This window comes from Octopus bimaculoides, chromosome 24, assembly GCF_046866305.1.
Source record: "Octopus bimaculoides isolate indiv1 chromosome 24, ASM4686630v1, whole genome shotgun sequence".
Classification (NCBI taxonomy): Eukaryota; Metazoa; Mollusca; class Cephalopoda; order Octopoda; family Octopodidae; genus Octopus; species Octopus bimaculoides.
In genome coordinates this window covers 15,783,282-15,801,491 of record NC_142951.1, presented here as the reverse complement: position 1 = coordinate 15,801,491, position 18,210 = coordinate 15,783,282, and the positions used below count along the sequence as shown (strand labels likewise).

The 18,210-nt window shown below is 35.8% G+C and overlaps 1 protein-coding gene across 1 annotated transcript in view; it reads left to right on the top strand.

Annotated features, from left to right (window-relative positions):
- LOC106877382 (uncharacterized) overlaps window positions 1-8,523 on the top strand; it is a 900,394-nt gene extending 891,871 nt beyond the window's left edge. Inside the window, exon 31 of the mRNA XM_089341355.1 lies at window positions 8,035-8,523. Within this exon, the coding sequence (XP_089197481.1) occupies window positions 8,035-8,229 (195 nt within the window). The 3' untranslated portion in view covers window positions 8,230-8,523. The remainder of the gene's footprint in view (window positions 1-8,034) is intronic.
- Window positions 8,524-18,210: the final 9,687 nt, after the last annotated feature.

Below are 18,210 nucleotides of genomic sequence, written 5' to 3'. Positions count from 1 at the left end.
GTGCTTTTACGTGTCAGTGACACGAAAACGGCCACGCTCGAAATGGTGTCTTTTATGTGCCACCCGCACAAGAGCCAGTCCAGGGGCACTGGCAACGATCCCGCTCGAAAGACCCCATGTGTCGCCCGCACACGAGCCAGCCCGGGGGCACCGGCAACGACCTCGCTCGAAAAACCTCATGTGTCACCCGCAAGCCGGCCCAGGGGCACCGACAATGATCTCACTCGAAAGATTTCATGTGTCGCCCGCACATGAGCCAGTCCGGGGGCACTGGCAAACGATCCCGCTCGAAAGATATCATGTGTCGCCCGCACATGAGCCAGTCCGGGGGCACTGGCAAACGATCCCGCTCGAAAGATATCATGTGTCGCCCGCACACACATGAGCCAGTCCAGGGGCACTGGCAACGATCCCGCTCGAAAGATTTCATGTGTCGCCCGTACATGAGCCAGTCCGGAGGGCACTGGCAAACGATCCCGCTCGAAACATTTCATGTGTCACCCGCACAAGAGCCAGTCCAGGGGCACTGGCAACGAACTCGCTCGAAAGATTTCATGTGTCACCCGCACATGAGCCAGTCTAGGGGCACCGGCAGCGATCTCGCTCGAAAAGACCTCATGTGTCACCCGCACAAGAGCCAGTCCAGGGGCACTGGCAACGATCTCACACGAAAGATATCATGTGTCGCCCGCACATGAGCCAGTCCAGGGGCACTGGCAACGATCCCGCTCGAAAGATTTCATGTGTCACCCGCACATGAGCCAGTCTAGGGGCACCGGCAGCGATCTCGCTCGAAAAAAACCTCATGTGTCGCCCGCACATGAGCCAGTCCAGGGGCACTGGCAAACAATCCCGCTCGATACATTTCATGTGTCACCCGCACAAGAGCCAGTCCAGGGGCACTGGCAACGAACTCGCTCGAAAGATATCATGTGTCGCCCAGATATCAATGAATGCATTGATGCAGTACCAGGCAGTGGCTCTCATGGCTTCTGATTTTAACTAATTGGAAGTGTTATCATGTAGTTTGTATAAAAGATGGTCTACAGCAAATATTCTGCTCAATACCACAGATTTACTTGTCAGTAGCTTGACCATACTCAGGTGAGCATGTCCTTCGGTGGCTGACGATATGTGCATCTCTGATCAAGAGCAGAAGTAGTGGTGGAACATCATAGCCATGTGTTACAAGGAATTCTTTGGGGTTTGGATAATTCACCTTTGGAAACATTGGTGTTTTGTTCAACATCCTTGAACAAGCTTTATTCAGGGACTTTTTGAGTGGGCTGGGCTGCTCAACCTGAAGAAAATTCTAATTGGGCCCCACCTGCAAGGTCATGCACTATTAATCTTGATTTGAGATCACCATGTTGCGCACATATGGTTGTGATGCATGTGCCTGGTGTATCCTTATCAGACGGGTAGTCATGATGGGTATACTAAGCTTCATAAATTTTACCCCAGTGTCACTTTGATGGCACACACTGCTCTCTCACTCAATAATGATAATAATAATGATGATAGTAATAATAATAATAATAATAATAATAATAATAATAATAAAAATAATCCTTTTTACTATAGGTACAAGACCTGAAACTTTGCAGGGAGGGACATAATTGATTATATCAACCCCGTACTCAACTGTTATTTATTTTATTGACCCCACCAAAATAATAAAAGGCAAAGTTGACTTTGGTGAAATTTGAACTCGGAAGATAATCCTGGAAGAAATTCCTCTAAGCATTTTGTCCAGCATGCTAACAATTCTGCCAGATCACCATCTTAGCAATAATGATAATTATAACAAGGAAAAACATCAAATGAAAACACCTTTGTCTAAAAAAGATTTTTAATATATAAATATTGTTACTATCTCCAATATACAAATACACACACACACACACACACACACACACACACTGATATATATGTAAAACTGTAGTCATGGCCAATGCCAGTGTCACAAAACTGGCAGCCATGCTGGTAGCATGTAAAAAATGCCCATTACACTCTTGGAGTGGTTGGCATTAGGAAGGGCATCTAGCCATAGAAATCATGCCAAATCAGACTGGAACCTGATACAACTCTCCAGCTTACTAGTTACAGTCAAATCATCTAACCCATGCCAGCATGGAAAGCAGATGCTAAATGATGATGATGACGATATATATATATATACATATATATATATGAAATGAATGTCTAACATACTTTACTTAATATATTTACTGGATACTTGTTTCTGATTTGGGCACAAGGTCAGCAGTTCTAAGGAGAATGGAAGAGTTCACCTGAAAACAGCTAAAGCCATTTTCTCTGACACTCTGACTTTTGGATTGGATTGTCAATCAAAGGACTCAGCATGTTCTCCCCAGCAACCACAGTCTGGTGTGGAGGCCATGTATCTGAGCTTGAGATCATACTGGTTTGATTAACCTTCTCTGCCACACAGGCACAACATGCCCTGGCAGAGAGGTGCAGATTTTACACTTTTATCCTGGAGTAATTAAGTCAATTACACCAACCCCAGTGCTATAACTTTACTTAATTATGATATTCATGAAATGTTTTATTAATATTTAGCAGAAGCAACACACTGACTCAAATGTCAAGAGTTTCATGTGTTGGCACTTAATAAACTTGTTTGATAAAAAATATACTCATATTTTGAGTTCTGTTTTTCCTGTTTGCATCACCATGCCTATAAAACGTATTATATATTTAACTAGCTGACCACGTGCCATCAATAATGATAGTTAATTGTAGCATTTTATATATAAATAAGGTACATAATAATCACACATACAAACATTCATATACTTCTCGTGTACATGCACACACATGCATGCACATACTCACACAGAATTAAAATGCTGATTTTTTTTGTCACCTCTTCCTTCCTTATTCATCTATTACCCCTTCCTTTCTCTCATTGCTATTATTTTCTCTCACTCCCTCTCAGTCAGAGCTATTACTCTCACTACTTTTCCTTCACTGAATTACTATTTTCTCTCCTCCTCCGTGTCCAGCATGATTCTGGACAAATATATATATATATATATATATATATATATATATATATATATATTTATATTTATATATATATACACACACACAAATATATAAAAACACTACGCTCATTATTATATTAGGATATAAGAAAACAAAAATCCAAATAATTTACACACCCAGTGATATAACTAGTTCACTCCCCACCATATCTATTTCTAGAAATATCAAATGACCACATGTGGTACTCTCATTTGAGCTGAATTATTGTTGTATGAGGAGAAGAAATATCTAATATTTGGGGCATGTGTATGCATGGTGTGTTTTTCTTCTTGTTGTATAGGGTATATATGCTGTTTGTCCAGGGTATGACTTTAAACTATATCTGGTTATGGGGGCCCTGTTTCAGGATTCCAGAGTCTTGAGGAGTGTGGAATCACCTCTTAACTGCAATTATTCCTAGATCTACTCTGACCTTAAATAGCTGCACCTGTTAGGGCCCCAGCTGTGGATTAATTAGCATATCAAGGCTTGCCTACTTGTGCCTGTGAAGACTAAATCCTGTGGACTCTGCCAGAGAAACCTTCATGGTTCAACAGAAGGGAAAGCAGCTGCAGCAACACATTGTGGAGTGCAGAGAGCAGGATGAGACGAATAAGGCATGTTGGTCAACCACTGCATCCATTTCTGTAGTTGTCTTGAGCTGATCTTGTTACTGGACTGAAGATAGTCATGGACAAGAGAGTGAGGTTGACGATATGCAACTCATCTTCACTTTAAACATAATCACCACACAAGTCATCACTTATCCTTAAGAATGGCTAAATGGTCCTTGTTGCTCTAACAGATGAATATAATATATGTGTATTTAGAATTCATACCAGTGCTGGTTCCACATAAAAAAAAATGGTGCTGGTGCCACATAAAAAGCACTCATGGTGGTGCCATATTAAAAAGCACTGGTGCCACATAAAAAGCACCCAGTTCTCTCTATGGAGTGGTTGACTTTAGGAAGGGCATCCAGACATAAAAACCATGCCAGAACAGACAATGGAACTTAGTGCAGCACCCCACTAGCCTTACCAGCACCTGTGAAACTTCCCAAGCTGTGCTAGCATGGAAGACAGACATTAAATGATGGTGTTATTGTATACATGGAGATGATAGCATTGTTGTTATTAAGCCATAGTCGAACTCAGTTCTGAATAGTAGTATTGTGTATATGTGGTGTGATGTGTATCATTAAAAAAACATGTCTCAGAGTCAACAAAACTAATGATGGGGCATGCCTAAATATAACATATTTCTTCTTGCAACACTCCAACATACGTTACATTTTAATTATTTTTTTATTTGCTTTTTACTAATATTTCTCTAACATTGATGTTGATTTTGTTTATTACTTGTTTTTGTTTACTCTTTACTACTTTATGTTGACATTTGTTTTCACAACTTACATTTGAACCACTCTCCACCACCACCACCACCACGCACACACATACATCCCTCCATTCCTCGTGATATTCATTACAGTCACTCTGTGATTATCAAATACTCTTGAAATGTTGATGTTGATGGCCCAACTTAAGAAAACTAACTTCTTGTATAAGTAACCTGGCTTGATTAATTTATAATTTTTGTATGTTGGTGAACACACAAATTCAGAATTATGTGATGTGATTGAACATCTGCATTTGAGCCAATGATATCATAGTCAGCTTGATGACATCATTGCCCAGTTAATGACAACAGTGTCAAGTTGATGACATTAGTGTTAAGCCAATGACTTCAATGCCACAATTGATGACATCATTGTCAGTGATGACATCAGCACCAAATTAATGATATTATTGCCAAGTCAATGACTTCATTGTCACAGTGATGACATCATTGCTAAGTCAATGCTGTCAGTGCCAAGTCAATGACATCATTACCAAATCAATGACATCATTACCAAATTGATGACTTCGTTGCCAAGTCAATGACTTCATTGCCAAGTTGATCACATCAGTGCCAACTCAATGATGTCAGTGCCAAGTTGATTGCATCAGTGCCAAATCGATGACATTATTGCTAAGTCAATGACATCATTACCATGTCAATAACATCAGTGCCAAATTGATGAACTGTTGCCAAATTGATGACATCAGTGCCAACTCAATGACATCATTGCCAAATCGATGATGTCATTGCTACATAAATGACATCATTATCAAGTTAATAGCATTAATATGAAGTTCATTAGAAGTTAACCAGAATTGTTTAGCCTTTCACATCTTGAGTTTCAGCAATGCTCTTGGCAGACATCTTTATATTCATCAGTGTAAAGGAAATCTTTTAGAATATTAAAGACAAGATGGTATATCTACATGCATTATTGTAAATACATTCATGCATTTGTGTGTGTGTGTGTGTATGTGTATTAATGTAAATTTAAAGGGTTTTGACAGCTGCTATTTAAATGGTGTGGCTAATAGTAAGTTTCTAACAAAAGGAAATTTATTATCCTGTTTCAATTCCCATTTGAAATATTTTTCATTGACTTGACTAATGCCATTTTATGACAATGTAAAAGTTTTCTTTTTATATTTATATATACTCATCAATTCAACTGTTTTTTTCTTAAAAAAGCACTGCTCTCTCAACTATGTCTACATTGTGTTCACTATACTTCACCTACAAGTTGAACCTTAGCATATAAACAGCACTTAGGACCAAGAAATTTTAGCTGGAAGAAGTTGGCTCATAATGAAACTTTGAAGCTACTGTAAACTTATCACTTGCAAAAATGTATCTCATTAAGCTTTTGACTACCTAATTAAATTTAATGGCCATTCCACTAATGATGTTAGTGCAGGTGTTGGTGTGTGGTAAGAAGCTTACTTCCCAAACACAGAGTTCCAGGTTCAGTCTCACTGTGTGACACCTTGGGCAAGTGTCTTTTACTATAGCCCTGGGCTGACCAAAGTCTTTGAGTAGATCTGGTTGAAGGAAGCTGAAAGAAGCCCGTTGTGTATGTATATATATATATATATATATATATATATATATATATATATATATATATATATATATATATGTATATATATATAATATACATACATACATACATACATACATACACAAACACACACATACAGTAATATCTCTCTTTACAAGGACCTGCTTTACGAGACCCCAGGTTTACAAGTTTTATTTTTCAAGCACAAGATCCAAATTTTGAACAAAGTGCAAAAGTTTCTACTACCATAACAAATGCTTCTGCTAAGCAAACAACTCTAGACTTTTTTTAAAAAATAAATCTACAAGTCCGTCTACAAGTTCTTGTGAATCGTAATGATAGTGTGCATAAGTCTAGTCTGAGTGAAAGTGATTCAAAAAACGATTATAATAATATTTTTTATTATAAATGATTTCAACGTTCCTTTTACTTTACATAAAATATTCTTTATATTCTACTGTTGTTTTATTGCTATTAATTTATGAATGTTTTAAATTTTACAGGTAAAATATTTTTCTGGGAATGAATTACAATTTATAACATTGCTACTATGGGAAATTATTGCCCTGCTTTACGAGTTTTCACTTTACAAGCAGTCTCTGGGAACAAATTAACTTGTATATCAAGGCATTATTGTATATCCCAAATTAGGGAATGGAGTAGATAAAATCCAGGTTACATATGTTTCATAGCTTGCAGAATCTCAGAAGTAATAATTATCCAAACAAGGGGTAGACCGCAAGCTACTCATGAACTATAAAATAACCATTTTCAGTTTATCGCACTTCAATACAGGAAAAATTCACAACCTTCTGTGCCAATAAACCACTATTGTTCCCTGAAAGTTGATTTTTATACCTGCTATGGACTGCTTGAAGCTCAATAACTTCCTACACCCTGATCCTTGGATCTTACCTTTACATGTCTATCTATCTATCTATACGTGGTCTGATCAACAAGTATTTGGACTGTTGCCATAGTAATGAAGCTAAAGTACACAGAGTGAAATCGCTTGGCTCAAATTGATCTTGAACTCTGCTGTGCATGTACACTAAGTTTTAACATTCTAGCTCACTTCTGCTGTTTACAGCAGTGCTAGGAAGGGAGGTGAGTAGCGTGTGATCGTCGCATTGACCATGACAGAGTAAGTTGAGCAGAAAATCTACATCAAATTTTGCAAAAAAGCTTGGTGACACCTGCTCAGAGGCCTATGCAAAGTTTTCAAAAATTTTTCATCATTTTCGACACAATCAAGGTGATCTTGTGCAACTGAAACCTGAGTGTCTTTTTGGTCTGCTGAAAGCAGTTTTGACTCAAAATTGGCAGACACACATCTCATACCCAAACCTTCAGTGATAATGGACTGAACTGAAATTAATCTGCACATCCTCTGATAACTCTCGGATGGTGATTCAATGGTTTCCCCTCACAGCTGCATGCACATCTGTGCTGTTTTTCTCAGTTCTGCTGGTTGCGGGTCTCCCAGAACATTTGTCAATATTGACATGTTTTTCAGCCAATTAGACAGATTTGTTCAATTTGGTCTCTGCACACATGCTCAAGCACAGGGTTGTATGATGAATTTTTAGTGTATCATTGTGGCTAATGGTGGAACTTCAAGCCCTCAATGAACTTTGGCTGGGACTGGTGTTACACAATGCATAAAACATCAATATTCAGCTTTTGCAGAGTAAAGGACCCCACTGACAATTCTCTAAATGGGCCCCACACTTCCTAGCACCAGACTTGGACAAACTCCCTCCTCATAAAATTGCTAGCTTGTGCCAAATTTTGAAACCGCAATTATTTTTAACAACTAACTTTTGATATTTGCTGTTATTTATTGTTTTCTTAACTAAAATAGCACACACACATACTCACATATGCTCATGCATACATACACATACTTGCACACACACATACTCGTGCACACACACACACACACACACACACACACACACACATGCACACCTCGACAAAACATTAAATTTGAAACTGATGGAATGTTTCTGTAATTTCAGATTCCTGGCATGGGAAGCAAGTCGCTGTCTGAATGTAAACTTGATGGAGGCGTCCGTCCAGCTTCTGCTCCTCATTCTGATGATGATCGGAAGACCAAACGCAAAGGAGGCTTATCTTCGGCTCATAGCATGAGTTCTATGGGAGCTGGACTCCTTTCTAAAGGGAAGAACATTTTCAAAAAGTTTACCAGATAATACACAGTTCCTCTTAAAGTGACAATGAAACAAATCAGGTAAAGAAAGAGATTAAAAACAAACAACAACAAAAAATGGAATACAAAATAAAACAACAAAACCAGGCAAACAAAACACCAATACAGTTGGTTTATCTGCCAAATATCTTGATCTTGGTAATGAAGCAGAACATGGAAATTCTATGACATACTAATATTTCTATTACAACTACTACTACTAACAAGACAAGTGGAAAAATAAAATGGAGCTGAATGAAGCCATTGAATCAATGGTATACAGCTGGAATATGATCTTTTTGGGTTTTTTTTTTTGTTTTCTTCAACTTCAACTGACCAAAACATCACAGAGATTATCTTTTATTTTATAATTTATTTATATTTTTGCTCAGTGCCATCTTCGCAGACACAACACACCCACACAAATGGGAATTGAATTGCTAAAAGAAACAGAAGATTATAAAGGGGAAAAAAAAGACAGAAAGACCGAGAATTGAATTTTTTTTTTAGTTTATTGAATTAACAATGTTACTGATTTGAAAATGAAGATTTGAATAAAATTTCAAATTCTTAAATAAATTGGTGTGAATGTGGTGGGGGTTTGATCCAGCAGTGATATGTGATTCAGAAAAATTATCTGAATAAACTGAATAAGAAAAGAAAAGTAAAAAGCAGGGGTTGCATTTTCCACCCCTTAATCTTCTCCCCATCTATGATGGTGGATGCCTGAGCAAACTACTATTTTGAAACCAAAAGCCTACCAGATAATTTCTTTGATAACGAAATTGCCGAAGGTTGAAGAGACGATGATGATGACAATGACGATGATAAAAAATATAATAATAATGATAATAATAATAATAATAATAATGAAACTGTTTTTGACACAGTTGTCAATCATCTGAATAATTGGGTTTGTTTTTTTGGGGGGTGTTTTGTTCTGTTTTTGTTGTTTTTTCTAGCACTTGCTGCTTATTTTTAAATGTTTAAACAACAAAACACATAAAACATTGTTCAGATATTAAAAAAAAATGGTAAAAAAATTATAATTATAAAGAAACTGTTATATTGTTTTTAAAGTAAATATTTGGCTGGACCAAACTGGCTGTACAATAAACAAAACAAAAAAAAAGCAAAATCTAAGAAAGAAATATTCTTTCTAAAAACTCTGTAAAAAATGTTTTTTTTTTTTATTTTTCATCCCCCTTTTTTCTCTGCCCCTGCTTGCTTTTTTTACTTTTTTCTAATTATATATTTTTTCATGTTTGCTATTGTTGCCGTCATCGTTATTATTATTATTATTATTATTATTGCTGTGAGGGTGGTGGATTGGCAGAAACAATAGAACATCAGACAGAAACGCCTTACAATATTTGTATTGGCACTTTTATGTTCTAAGTTCAAATGCCACTGAGGTGAACTCTGCCCTATTAATTGCTCTGGGGGTCAATAAGATTAAATACTAGTCACGTACTGGTCTCAGTGGTGTTGACTAACACTCACCCTCAAAATTGTTGGCCTTGTGCATAAATCATTATTATTATTATTATTATTATTATTATTATTAATTGAAGGTTGTAAGTTGGTGGGAATAATCTAAACATGTCACAGCATTTAGTTTTGACATTCTGAGTGTTAAACCGTGCCAGGTGAATTATCAAGTAAATTACAATAACAAAATGTCCCAGTAATACGCTGTGGGTTAATTCAATCACCTCTACTTCTGCAAATATTTGGCCTTGTGACAGAAACAGTAGAGAGCCTGGCTCTTTGTGCAGTTCCAGTATTTAAGTGTTGTTCTTCAGTCTTCTAAGTCTGAAATCCACCAGGTGTGATCAAGTCAAGTACCAGTAATACCGTTGGGGTTAATTCAATTGTTTTGATTTTTTTTTGTCTAATCTTCTCTTATGACTGGATATTATATATTATATACATTATATATATTATATATTATATATATATGCTTGCTCACTTAGTGTGGTGGTATTATTCGAAAGTTTAATCAACACAAAGTGCATTGTGACCAGCAATGTACAACAACATCTAATGGTCTGATCAGTCATGTGATCATGTGATAATGGTATATAATTATCATATATTATCATATATAAGAATGGTATAATACTTAATAATATATCATTATTATATCTTATAATAATGATATAATAACAAATATCCTTATAATTGTTATCTAATTTTGCCTGGGAGTTTTTCTTTGACTGAGTTCTTTCATTCATAACTTCTGATCTACACTCAGAATTCATGAAGTCTGTTCACTTATTTTTTATTTCCAATCAACTATCTTTGAAATTAAAAAAATATGTAAAAATTACATAAAAAAACAAAACAGAACAAAACAATCATGAGATAAGAATGGCTTTGAGGTTAAGAAGATAACTTTGCAACTGCAGGGTTCCAAGTTCCAATCCTGCTGCAGGTGCATCTTGGAAAACCATCTTCTACCATAGCCTTTGGTTGACTAATGCCTTGTGAGTGGAATTTGGTAGTTGGAAACTGTGCTGAAGCCCATTTGAGATATATAGACGTGTATGTGTGTATGTTTAATTTTTGTGCCATATACTGGCAAAGATTGTTAACATTGGCAAATAAAACCAAACCGGTGTGCTTCAAAGTCCACCAAGTTACAAACACCCTCTTGTCACCTTGATTATGAGGAATGCTGTGAACCAATGACCATCCTGTTGGAAGACCCATAACCAACAGCTCTAATGTTGACTAACTGAGATATAAAATTAACAAATAAATTTTGATGTATATATATATATATATATATATATATATATTGGGCTCTCAGATAAATTTGTTTTCGCTCTTTGTCTGAGAAGATGTAAAATTTATTCAAATTTCAAAAATGATCAACAAACACTGCAATAAAAATATCTTCCCTGTTAATTCAAATAACATTGGAAAGGTAAATGATGAACAAATTTATCTAACAACCCAATAAACATATACGCATACACCCCCACATATATATGTGTGCGTGTGTGTGTATGTATATATACATATATCTATTAATGCCAATTATTATTGTGTTGATGATGATGATAGTAATAATAATAATAATGATGATTACAGAAAATAGTAATAATGACATGGTAATGATTACAGAAAATTATTGTAATTAAAAATAAGTTAATGAATTTGTTTTCTGAAAAAGTCCTATTGTTACAAAGGTGATGATGATGATGATGACAATAATTATGACTGTGACAATTAATAGCATTTTGATGAATTTTAGCTGTGCTTTAAACAACTGTTGACCATTCTCAAGGTTTTCAAGGATGTGTGGGGGCATGGGTCCAAAGAAAACAATTTTTTTTTTTTTTTTGTCAGATGATAACCTCCAACTGGGATGAACAGATATCAAAAACACCTTCCTCCACCTTTGCCAACCTTAACCTCCAAATTTTTGCCTCTCTCTCTCTCACACTCACACACACACACACACACATACAATTCTACATCCTTGTGCTCCTGACCCCACCAAATTCCTCTCTCAGTTTATTACAACTGCTGTTTCAGTATATCAATCAACTGGCTTTTATTTGTGTTTGGATTGTTTTACTAATCACATTTTCATTTTCCTCAGTTTTGAAAATGTCTTAAGGCCAACAAGATTGATTCAGTGGAATTGTTATGATTGTTTTGTCCCAGATCAGCCCTGATCCAGTACAACTCATGACAAAAGACATGCCGCCACAACCATCCGTCTTTATATAGATAAGAGACTGCTTTTGGGTTTTGGGCTAAATTTATTCATTTTTTACTATTTATTTTAATCCATTTTGAGTGGAAGTGACAAATGGCAGTACCATGAGCACATCCCCTCTGCTGGACCAGTTCCTTCATGGATTGGTGGCGGATCCTCATGGATGAATTCATTCAATTGATCCTCATTGAGCTGAACCTGTTGACGGAAACATGGAGAGTCTATAAGGCCAAATTTCATTTGATTGAAGTGTGCAAACTGTTTCTGTGCAGTTCTTTCAGTAATTGCCCCTTCTTTATACACAGCACAAATGTCTCAAACAGCTTTGGCAGCTTAACTGGAAGTGAAGAGAAGCCAGTGTCAAAAATGCTTTTTTTTTTTTTTTTCTCCTTCTTCTCAACACTCTACCATCATATGTCTGAAAAAAGGAAAAATTTATTTAAATTTCCAAAACAATAAAGAACAGTTTTAGAGGAAAATCACATAAAACACCACAATAAAAATATTTTTCATGTTAACTCAAATAATGTTGGAAAGGATTAAAATAAGCAGAAAAAAAAATGAACAAATTCATCTGAATACTCAATACATTGTCCAATGTTTCTATCATTATTTAAGAAGAAAAGGTAGGATTTGAGGGAAATTCAGCTGTTATGATTACTATTGTTCAACCCCAAGCCATCTATGATCAAGCAGGTTTTGAATCAAAAGCATTCCATCCATGACCATCCTGTCTTTCTTGTATCCAATGAACTTAGGACACATTGAATCATGTCATTTCTAAGTGGTGGGAAGGAGTGATTTGAAGGAGATTTGGTGGCTATATCTAGTAGCAAAAGTGGTTATATAGAAGCTCTGTTGTTGGCTCATGTTTTGGTGTGATTTTGTCTGTGTGATGTTCTGGTGTATATACTGTGTGATGTATGAAAGGATGTGTATGTTGTATTGTATACTTGTTGCATGGTGTGGTGTATGGATGTGTTTTATGATATAGTGTATATGTTATATGCTTATAATATTGTGTGTGTTGTATGGATGCAGCATGGTTGAATGGTTAAGAATCCTAAGTCCCAGGTTCAATCAATTGCTTGGTATTTTGACCAAGTATCAGTTTTTACCATAAACTTGAGTCAGCCCAGGCCTTGTGAGTTAAACTTAGTAGACAGAAGCTGTGCTGAAGGATTGTACCCATAATTCAAAAAGTCTACCTTTATCACATGCTATGTCCAAGTGATTGTCTTTGAGAATAACATAAAGGGTACATGTGCATGTGGTTATATAATATTAATAATAATAATAATAATAATAATATGTTGGATTCTCCCATCGAAGATGACATATGAGTGTTCAGCTTTTGCCAAACAACCTGCACAAATGATTTTGTTTATAGTGATCAAATGTTCATGCCACACATTAGTTCACTCCCTCCATCAAATTGACATTGCCTGGACTGGTGTCAAGTGTTGAAGTGATCGCAGAGTAATGTGAGATGAAGTGTTTTGGTCAAGAGCACAACACACCACCCAGGCTAGGAATTGAAATCATGATCTCGTGATCACAAGTGCAACACCCTCAGAAAAGTGAATATTGCCAGAAAAAGCAGCTAAATCTCCCCTCAGAGCATGTCCTGCCTTCTTGAAGGGACTCAATGAAGTTGATTACAAGGAAGAAAAGGTTACATACACCATAATGATAATAATAATAAAATGACTCTTTTACTGGTCAAATATGTTCCAGGCATATTTGAACCGATCTAAAAGTCTGTTAATATTTATAATAATAATAATAAGCTTATTGTATATAGTGTTCAAGTGTACTACAACTTGTCTGAAAAGAGTAAAAGAGTGGACAGAAAGCAATAAATCAAGTAAAGAAAGACAATAACAGCAGCCAAAAGTACAAAGGATAAAACACAAAAAAGAAAGACATAAAAGTGAACATAACTAGAAAAAGCAGCTAAATCTCCCCTCAAAGCATGCCCTATCTTCTTAAAGAAGGAACTTGATGGAGTTGATTACAAGGAAGAAAAGGTTACATACAATATACCATTTCTGTTTCAATTTCCTACTTTTCTCTAATATAACCATTATTTTATTGTGTGCATTTGTTTGGGGTTGTTTTCTTTTAATATATATATATATATCTTCCTACCATCAATATGCACAGAAGCAATCTGATGTTGTTACTTTAACCAGAAAGTAGAAACAATAAATGTATTTTCTGTTACCAATGAAAAAAAAAAAAAAGCAAAATGTTTTGTATATAAAACTAAATTTCAGCAAGCTGATTTGCTGTGATTTTAAATAATTTTATTTTATTTACAAACAATTATTTATAGATTAACTTTTGCCGACACAAAACAACACCTGTTCCCTTGAATTCCAAATATTAACCTGATTTCATCATAAGCAAGGAGCAGTTTGCTTATTTCTATTTTCATATTTTTTTAATAATTACTGTTATTATTATTATGTAAGGAGGTGAGCTGGCAGAATCATTAATATGTCGGGTGGAATGCTTAACCATATTTCATCTGTCTTTCTGTTCTAAGTTCAGATTCTGCCAGAGTCGACTTTACCTCTCATTCTTTCAGGGTTGATAAAATAAGTACCAGTTGAGCACTGGGGTCAATGTAATCAACTTCTCCTGCCAAAATTTGAAACCATTATTATTATTATTATTATTATCATTATTATTATTATATAAAAGGCAGTGAACTGGCAGAGTTGTTACCTATGCTGGGCAAAATGCTTAGTGACATTTCGTCTGTCCGTAGATTCTGAATTCAGATTCTGCTGAGGCAGACTTTCCTCATTTTGAGGTTGATGAAATAAGTACCAATTGAGCACTAGGGTCGATGTAATCAACAAGCCCCTTCCCCCAGATTTCAGGCTTTGTTTTTAGAGTTGAAAGGATTATTATCATTATATAAGGTAGTGAGGTGGCAGAATTGTTAATACGCTGGGCAAAATGCTTAACGGGATTTCATCAGTCTCTACATTCTGAGTTCAAATCCTGTTGAGGTCTACTTTGCTTTTCATCCTTTCAGAGTCGATAAATTAAGTACCAGTGAAGCACTGGGGTCAATGTAATCAACTAGTCCTCTCCCCAAAAAATTTCAGGCTTTGTGCCTTTAGTAGAAAGGATTATTATTATTATTTAAGATGGTGAGCTGGCAGAATTGTTAATGTGCAGGACGAAATACTTAGCAATATTTCTTCCAGCTGTTTACATTCTGAGTTCAAATACAACCAAGGTCAACTTAGCCCTTCATTCTTTTAGGGTTGATAAAATAAAGAACCAGCTGAGCTTTGGGGCTGGTAATCAACTTGCCAACCCCACAAAAAATTTCAGGCTTCAAACATATAATAGAATTATTATTATAACTTTTTATTTTTATGTATCCAAATAGCACTAGAAAACTGCCTTGATGTATTTCTTCTGGGTCATTACATTCCAAGTTCAAATCTCACCAAAGTCAACTTCTATCCTCTATGATTGATAAAATAAAGTACCAGTCATATACTAGGGTTGAACATATCAACTAACTTTTTTTCCCTGCATTTGTGCTTATATTAGAAACACTGTTATTATTAAGTTAGAAAGCTGGCAAAATTATTAGCACCATGGACAAGATACTTAGCAGCATTTCATCCATCTTTACATTCTAAGATCAAATTCTGCCGAATTCTACCAAACTTTGCCTTTCATCCTTTCGTTGTCAATAAAACAAGTACCAGTTGAACACTGGGGTTAATGTAATTAACTCACCTCCCCTGAAATTGCTAGCTTTGTGCCAAAATGTGAAACCATTATCATCATCATCATTATTATTATTATTAAGGTGGTGAGCTGGCAGAATTGTTAGCATGCTTAGCAATATTTAGCCTGTCTTCAAGGTCTGAGTTCAAATTTCACTAAGGTCGACTTCACCTTTCATTTTTTCGGGGTCAATAAATTAAGTACCAGTGAAACACTGGGGTCAATATAATCGACTAGTCTCCTCCCCCAAAATTTCAAGGCCAGAATGGTTAGCATGCCAGGCAAAATGCTTTGTAGCATTTTATCCATCTTTATGTTCTGAGTTCAAATTCCACTGAGGTCAACTTTGCCTTTCATCTTTTCAGGATTGATAAAATAAGTACTAGTTACATACTGGGGTCAGTGTAATCCCCCAAAATTTCAAGCCTTGTGCCTATAGTAGAAACGACTATTATTATTAAGGTGGCAAGCTGGCAGAATCATTAGCATGCCAGGCACAATGCTAAGTGGTATTTCATCTTCATGATTTGAGTTCAAATTCCACTGAGGTCGAGTTTGCCTTTCATCCTTTTGGAGTCAATAAATTAAGTACCAATGAAACATTGGGTCGATGTAATTGACTAGTCCCCTCCCCCAAATTTCAGGCTTTGTGCTTTTAGTAAAAAGGACTATTATTGGAACATATAGTATGGGAACATATTATTATAATTATTAATATTGTAGATTAGCAGAATTGTTTGACCATCAAAGAGAAATGCTTTGCAGTATTTGTTCTGGCTCTTTTGTGTTCTAAGTCCTCACAGAGGTCAATAAAATAAAATACCAGTCATGTGCTGGGTTCAATTTAAGGCTTTGTGCCTCTGTTGAAAACCTTATTATAGAGATCGTAAAAGACACCATGCTGACAGAATCCTTAGTGTATTTGACAAAATCCTGAGTAGCATTTTTCTGGCTCTTTACATTCTGAGTTCAAATACCATCAACATTAAACTTTGCCTTTCATCCTCAATAAAGTACCATTCAAGTCTTGGGGTTAATGTAATTAACTAACCGCTACCACTAAAATTGCTGGCCTTGTATCAGAATTAAATGCAATTATTATTAGGAAGATGAAATAGCTAAAACAGTAGAATGCTGGACAATCCCTCCGGTGTTGGTAAATTAAGAACCATTCCCATAGTAGATCCATCCCAATCAGGTCTATCCTGGCCCAGACAAATGTGTGGATTTGTGACAGTATGGGAACTTAATATCCTTTACCAACGTCATTATCATTATCATTTCATCATTATCATTAATTGTTGTTAAACTTTGAAATATGTGAGGCATACCAGAAGCATACAATTACATTTAAACTACTAAATATTCATAAAATTTTAACTTGAGATTCATTCATCTCTTTCACACAATTCTTTATGTATATTTTTTGTACATGTTTTGGTCAGTTTTTCGCTCTGTTGTACTTAGGAGGCCCCTTCCTTGTCTTGGAGTGAATTTCTAAGATGCAGTGTTGGTGCTAACAAATTCCCACTCATTACTGAAGTTCAATTAGCTCCCTTGCTTGAACTCTCTTGAGTTTACTGTCAAGACTGAAGCCATTTCCTTATTCGTAAGACACAAGGTTTGGGCAGACCAACAGAGAATGATTGTTTTTGCATTCTTACACATGAAGACAAGTATACAGAGTTGCCTCGAATGGATTGTGAAAGAAAAGAATTTAGGTGTATTACTTGTGTGGATATATGTATCTGTATAAGTGTGTGTATATATATATATATATAACCATTTTAACTCCGCTTTGAATGTTTATATGGGTTGGACAGATCATTACACTCCAAGTCAGTTTCTATTCAAAACTACTGCCCTCCTCAATGAATTGGACTACCGAACATATATCACTCACTCATTTTAATTTTTGGTTTTGTTTTGATGGTTGGATGTCATCCCTATCATCAAACACCTTTGCCAAGAGAACAGGGTACATTTTATATGGCACTTGCACTAGAGAAATTGTGATGTTCTTGATAAGACTTAAAGGTCCTCTTAATCTCACTTGTATATATAGGTCTAAATATAAATGTGTATATGTGTGCATATGTATTTGATTTGAAAAATCACTTAACATCAAGAACCTCGTGAAGCAAATAAAAGCACAAAACGTGTACATGTGTGTGTATATACACACGCACACACACACATATGAATGAGTGGACAAATGAAAGAAAAGGGCACTCAACACATTTAGTAGGAGTTACATGTATTACTTAAAACAGTTTGATTTGGTTCTATGCGACTTTCACAGGTCTCAAACAGAAACCCATCGCTTTCAAGCTTCAGACTGTTAAAATCTAAAGCCTGAAAGAGATGGGTTTCTATTAGAGGCCTGTGAAACTTGAAGTTGCTTAGAACCGAATCAAACTGTTTTAAATTATAGGTATAGATAGATAGATAGATAGATAGATAGATAGATAGATAGGCTCATTACAAAAA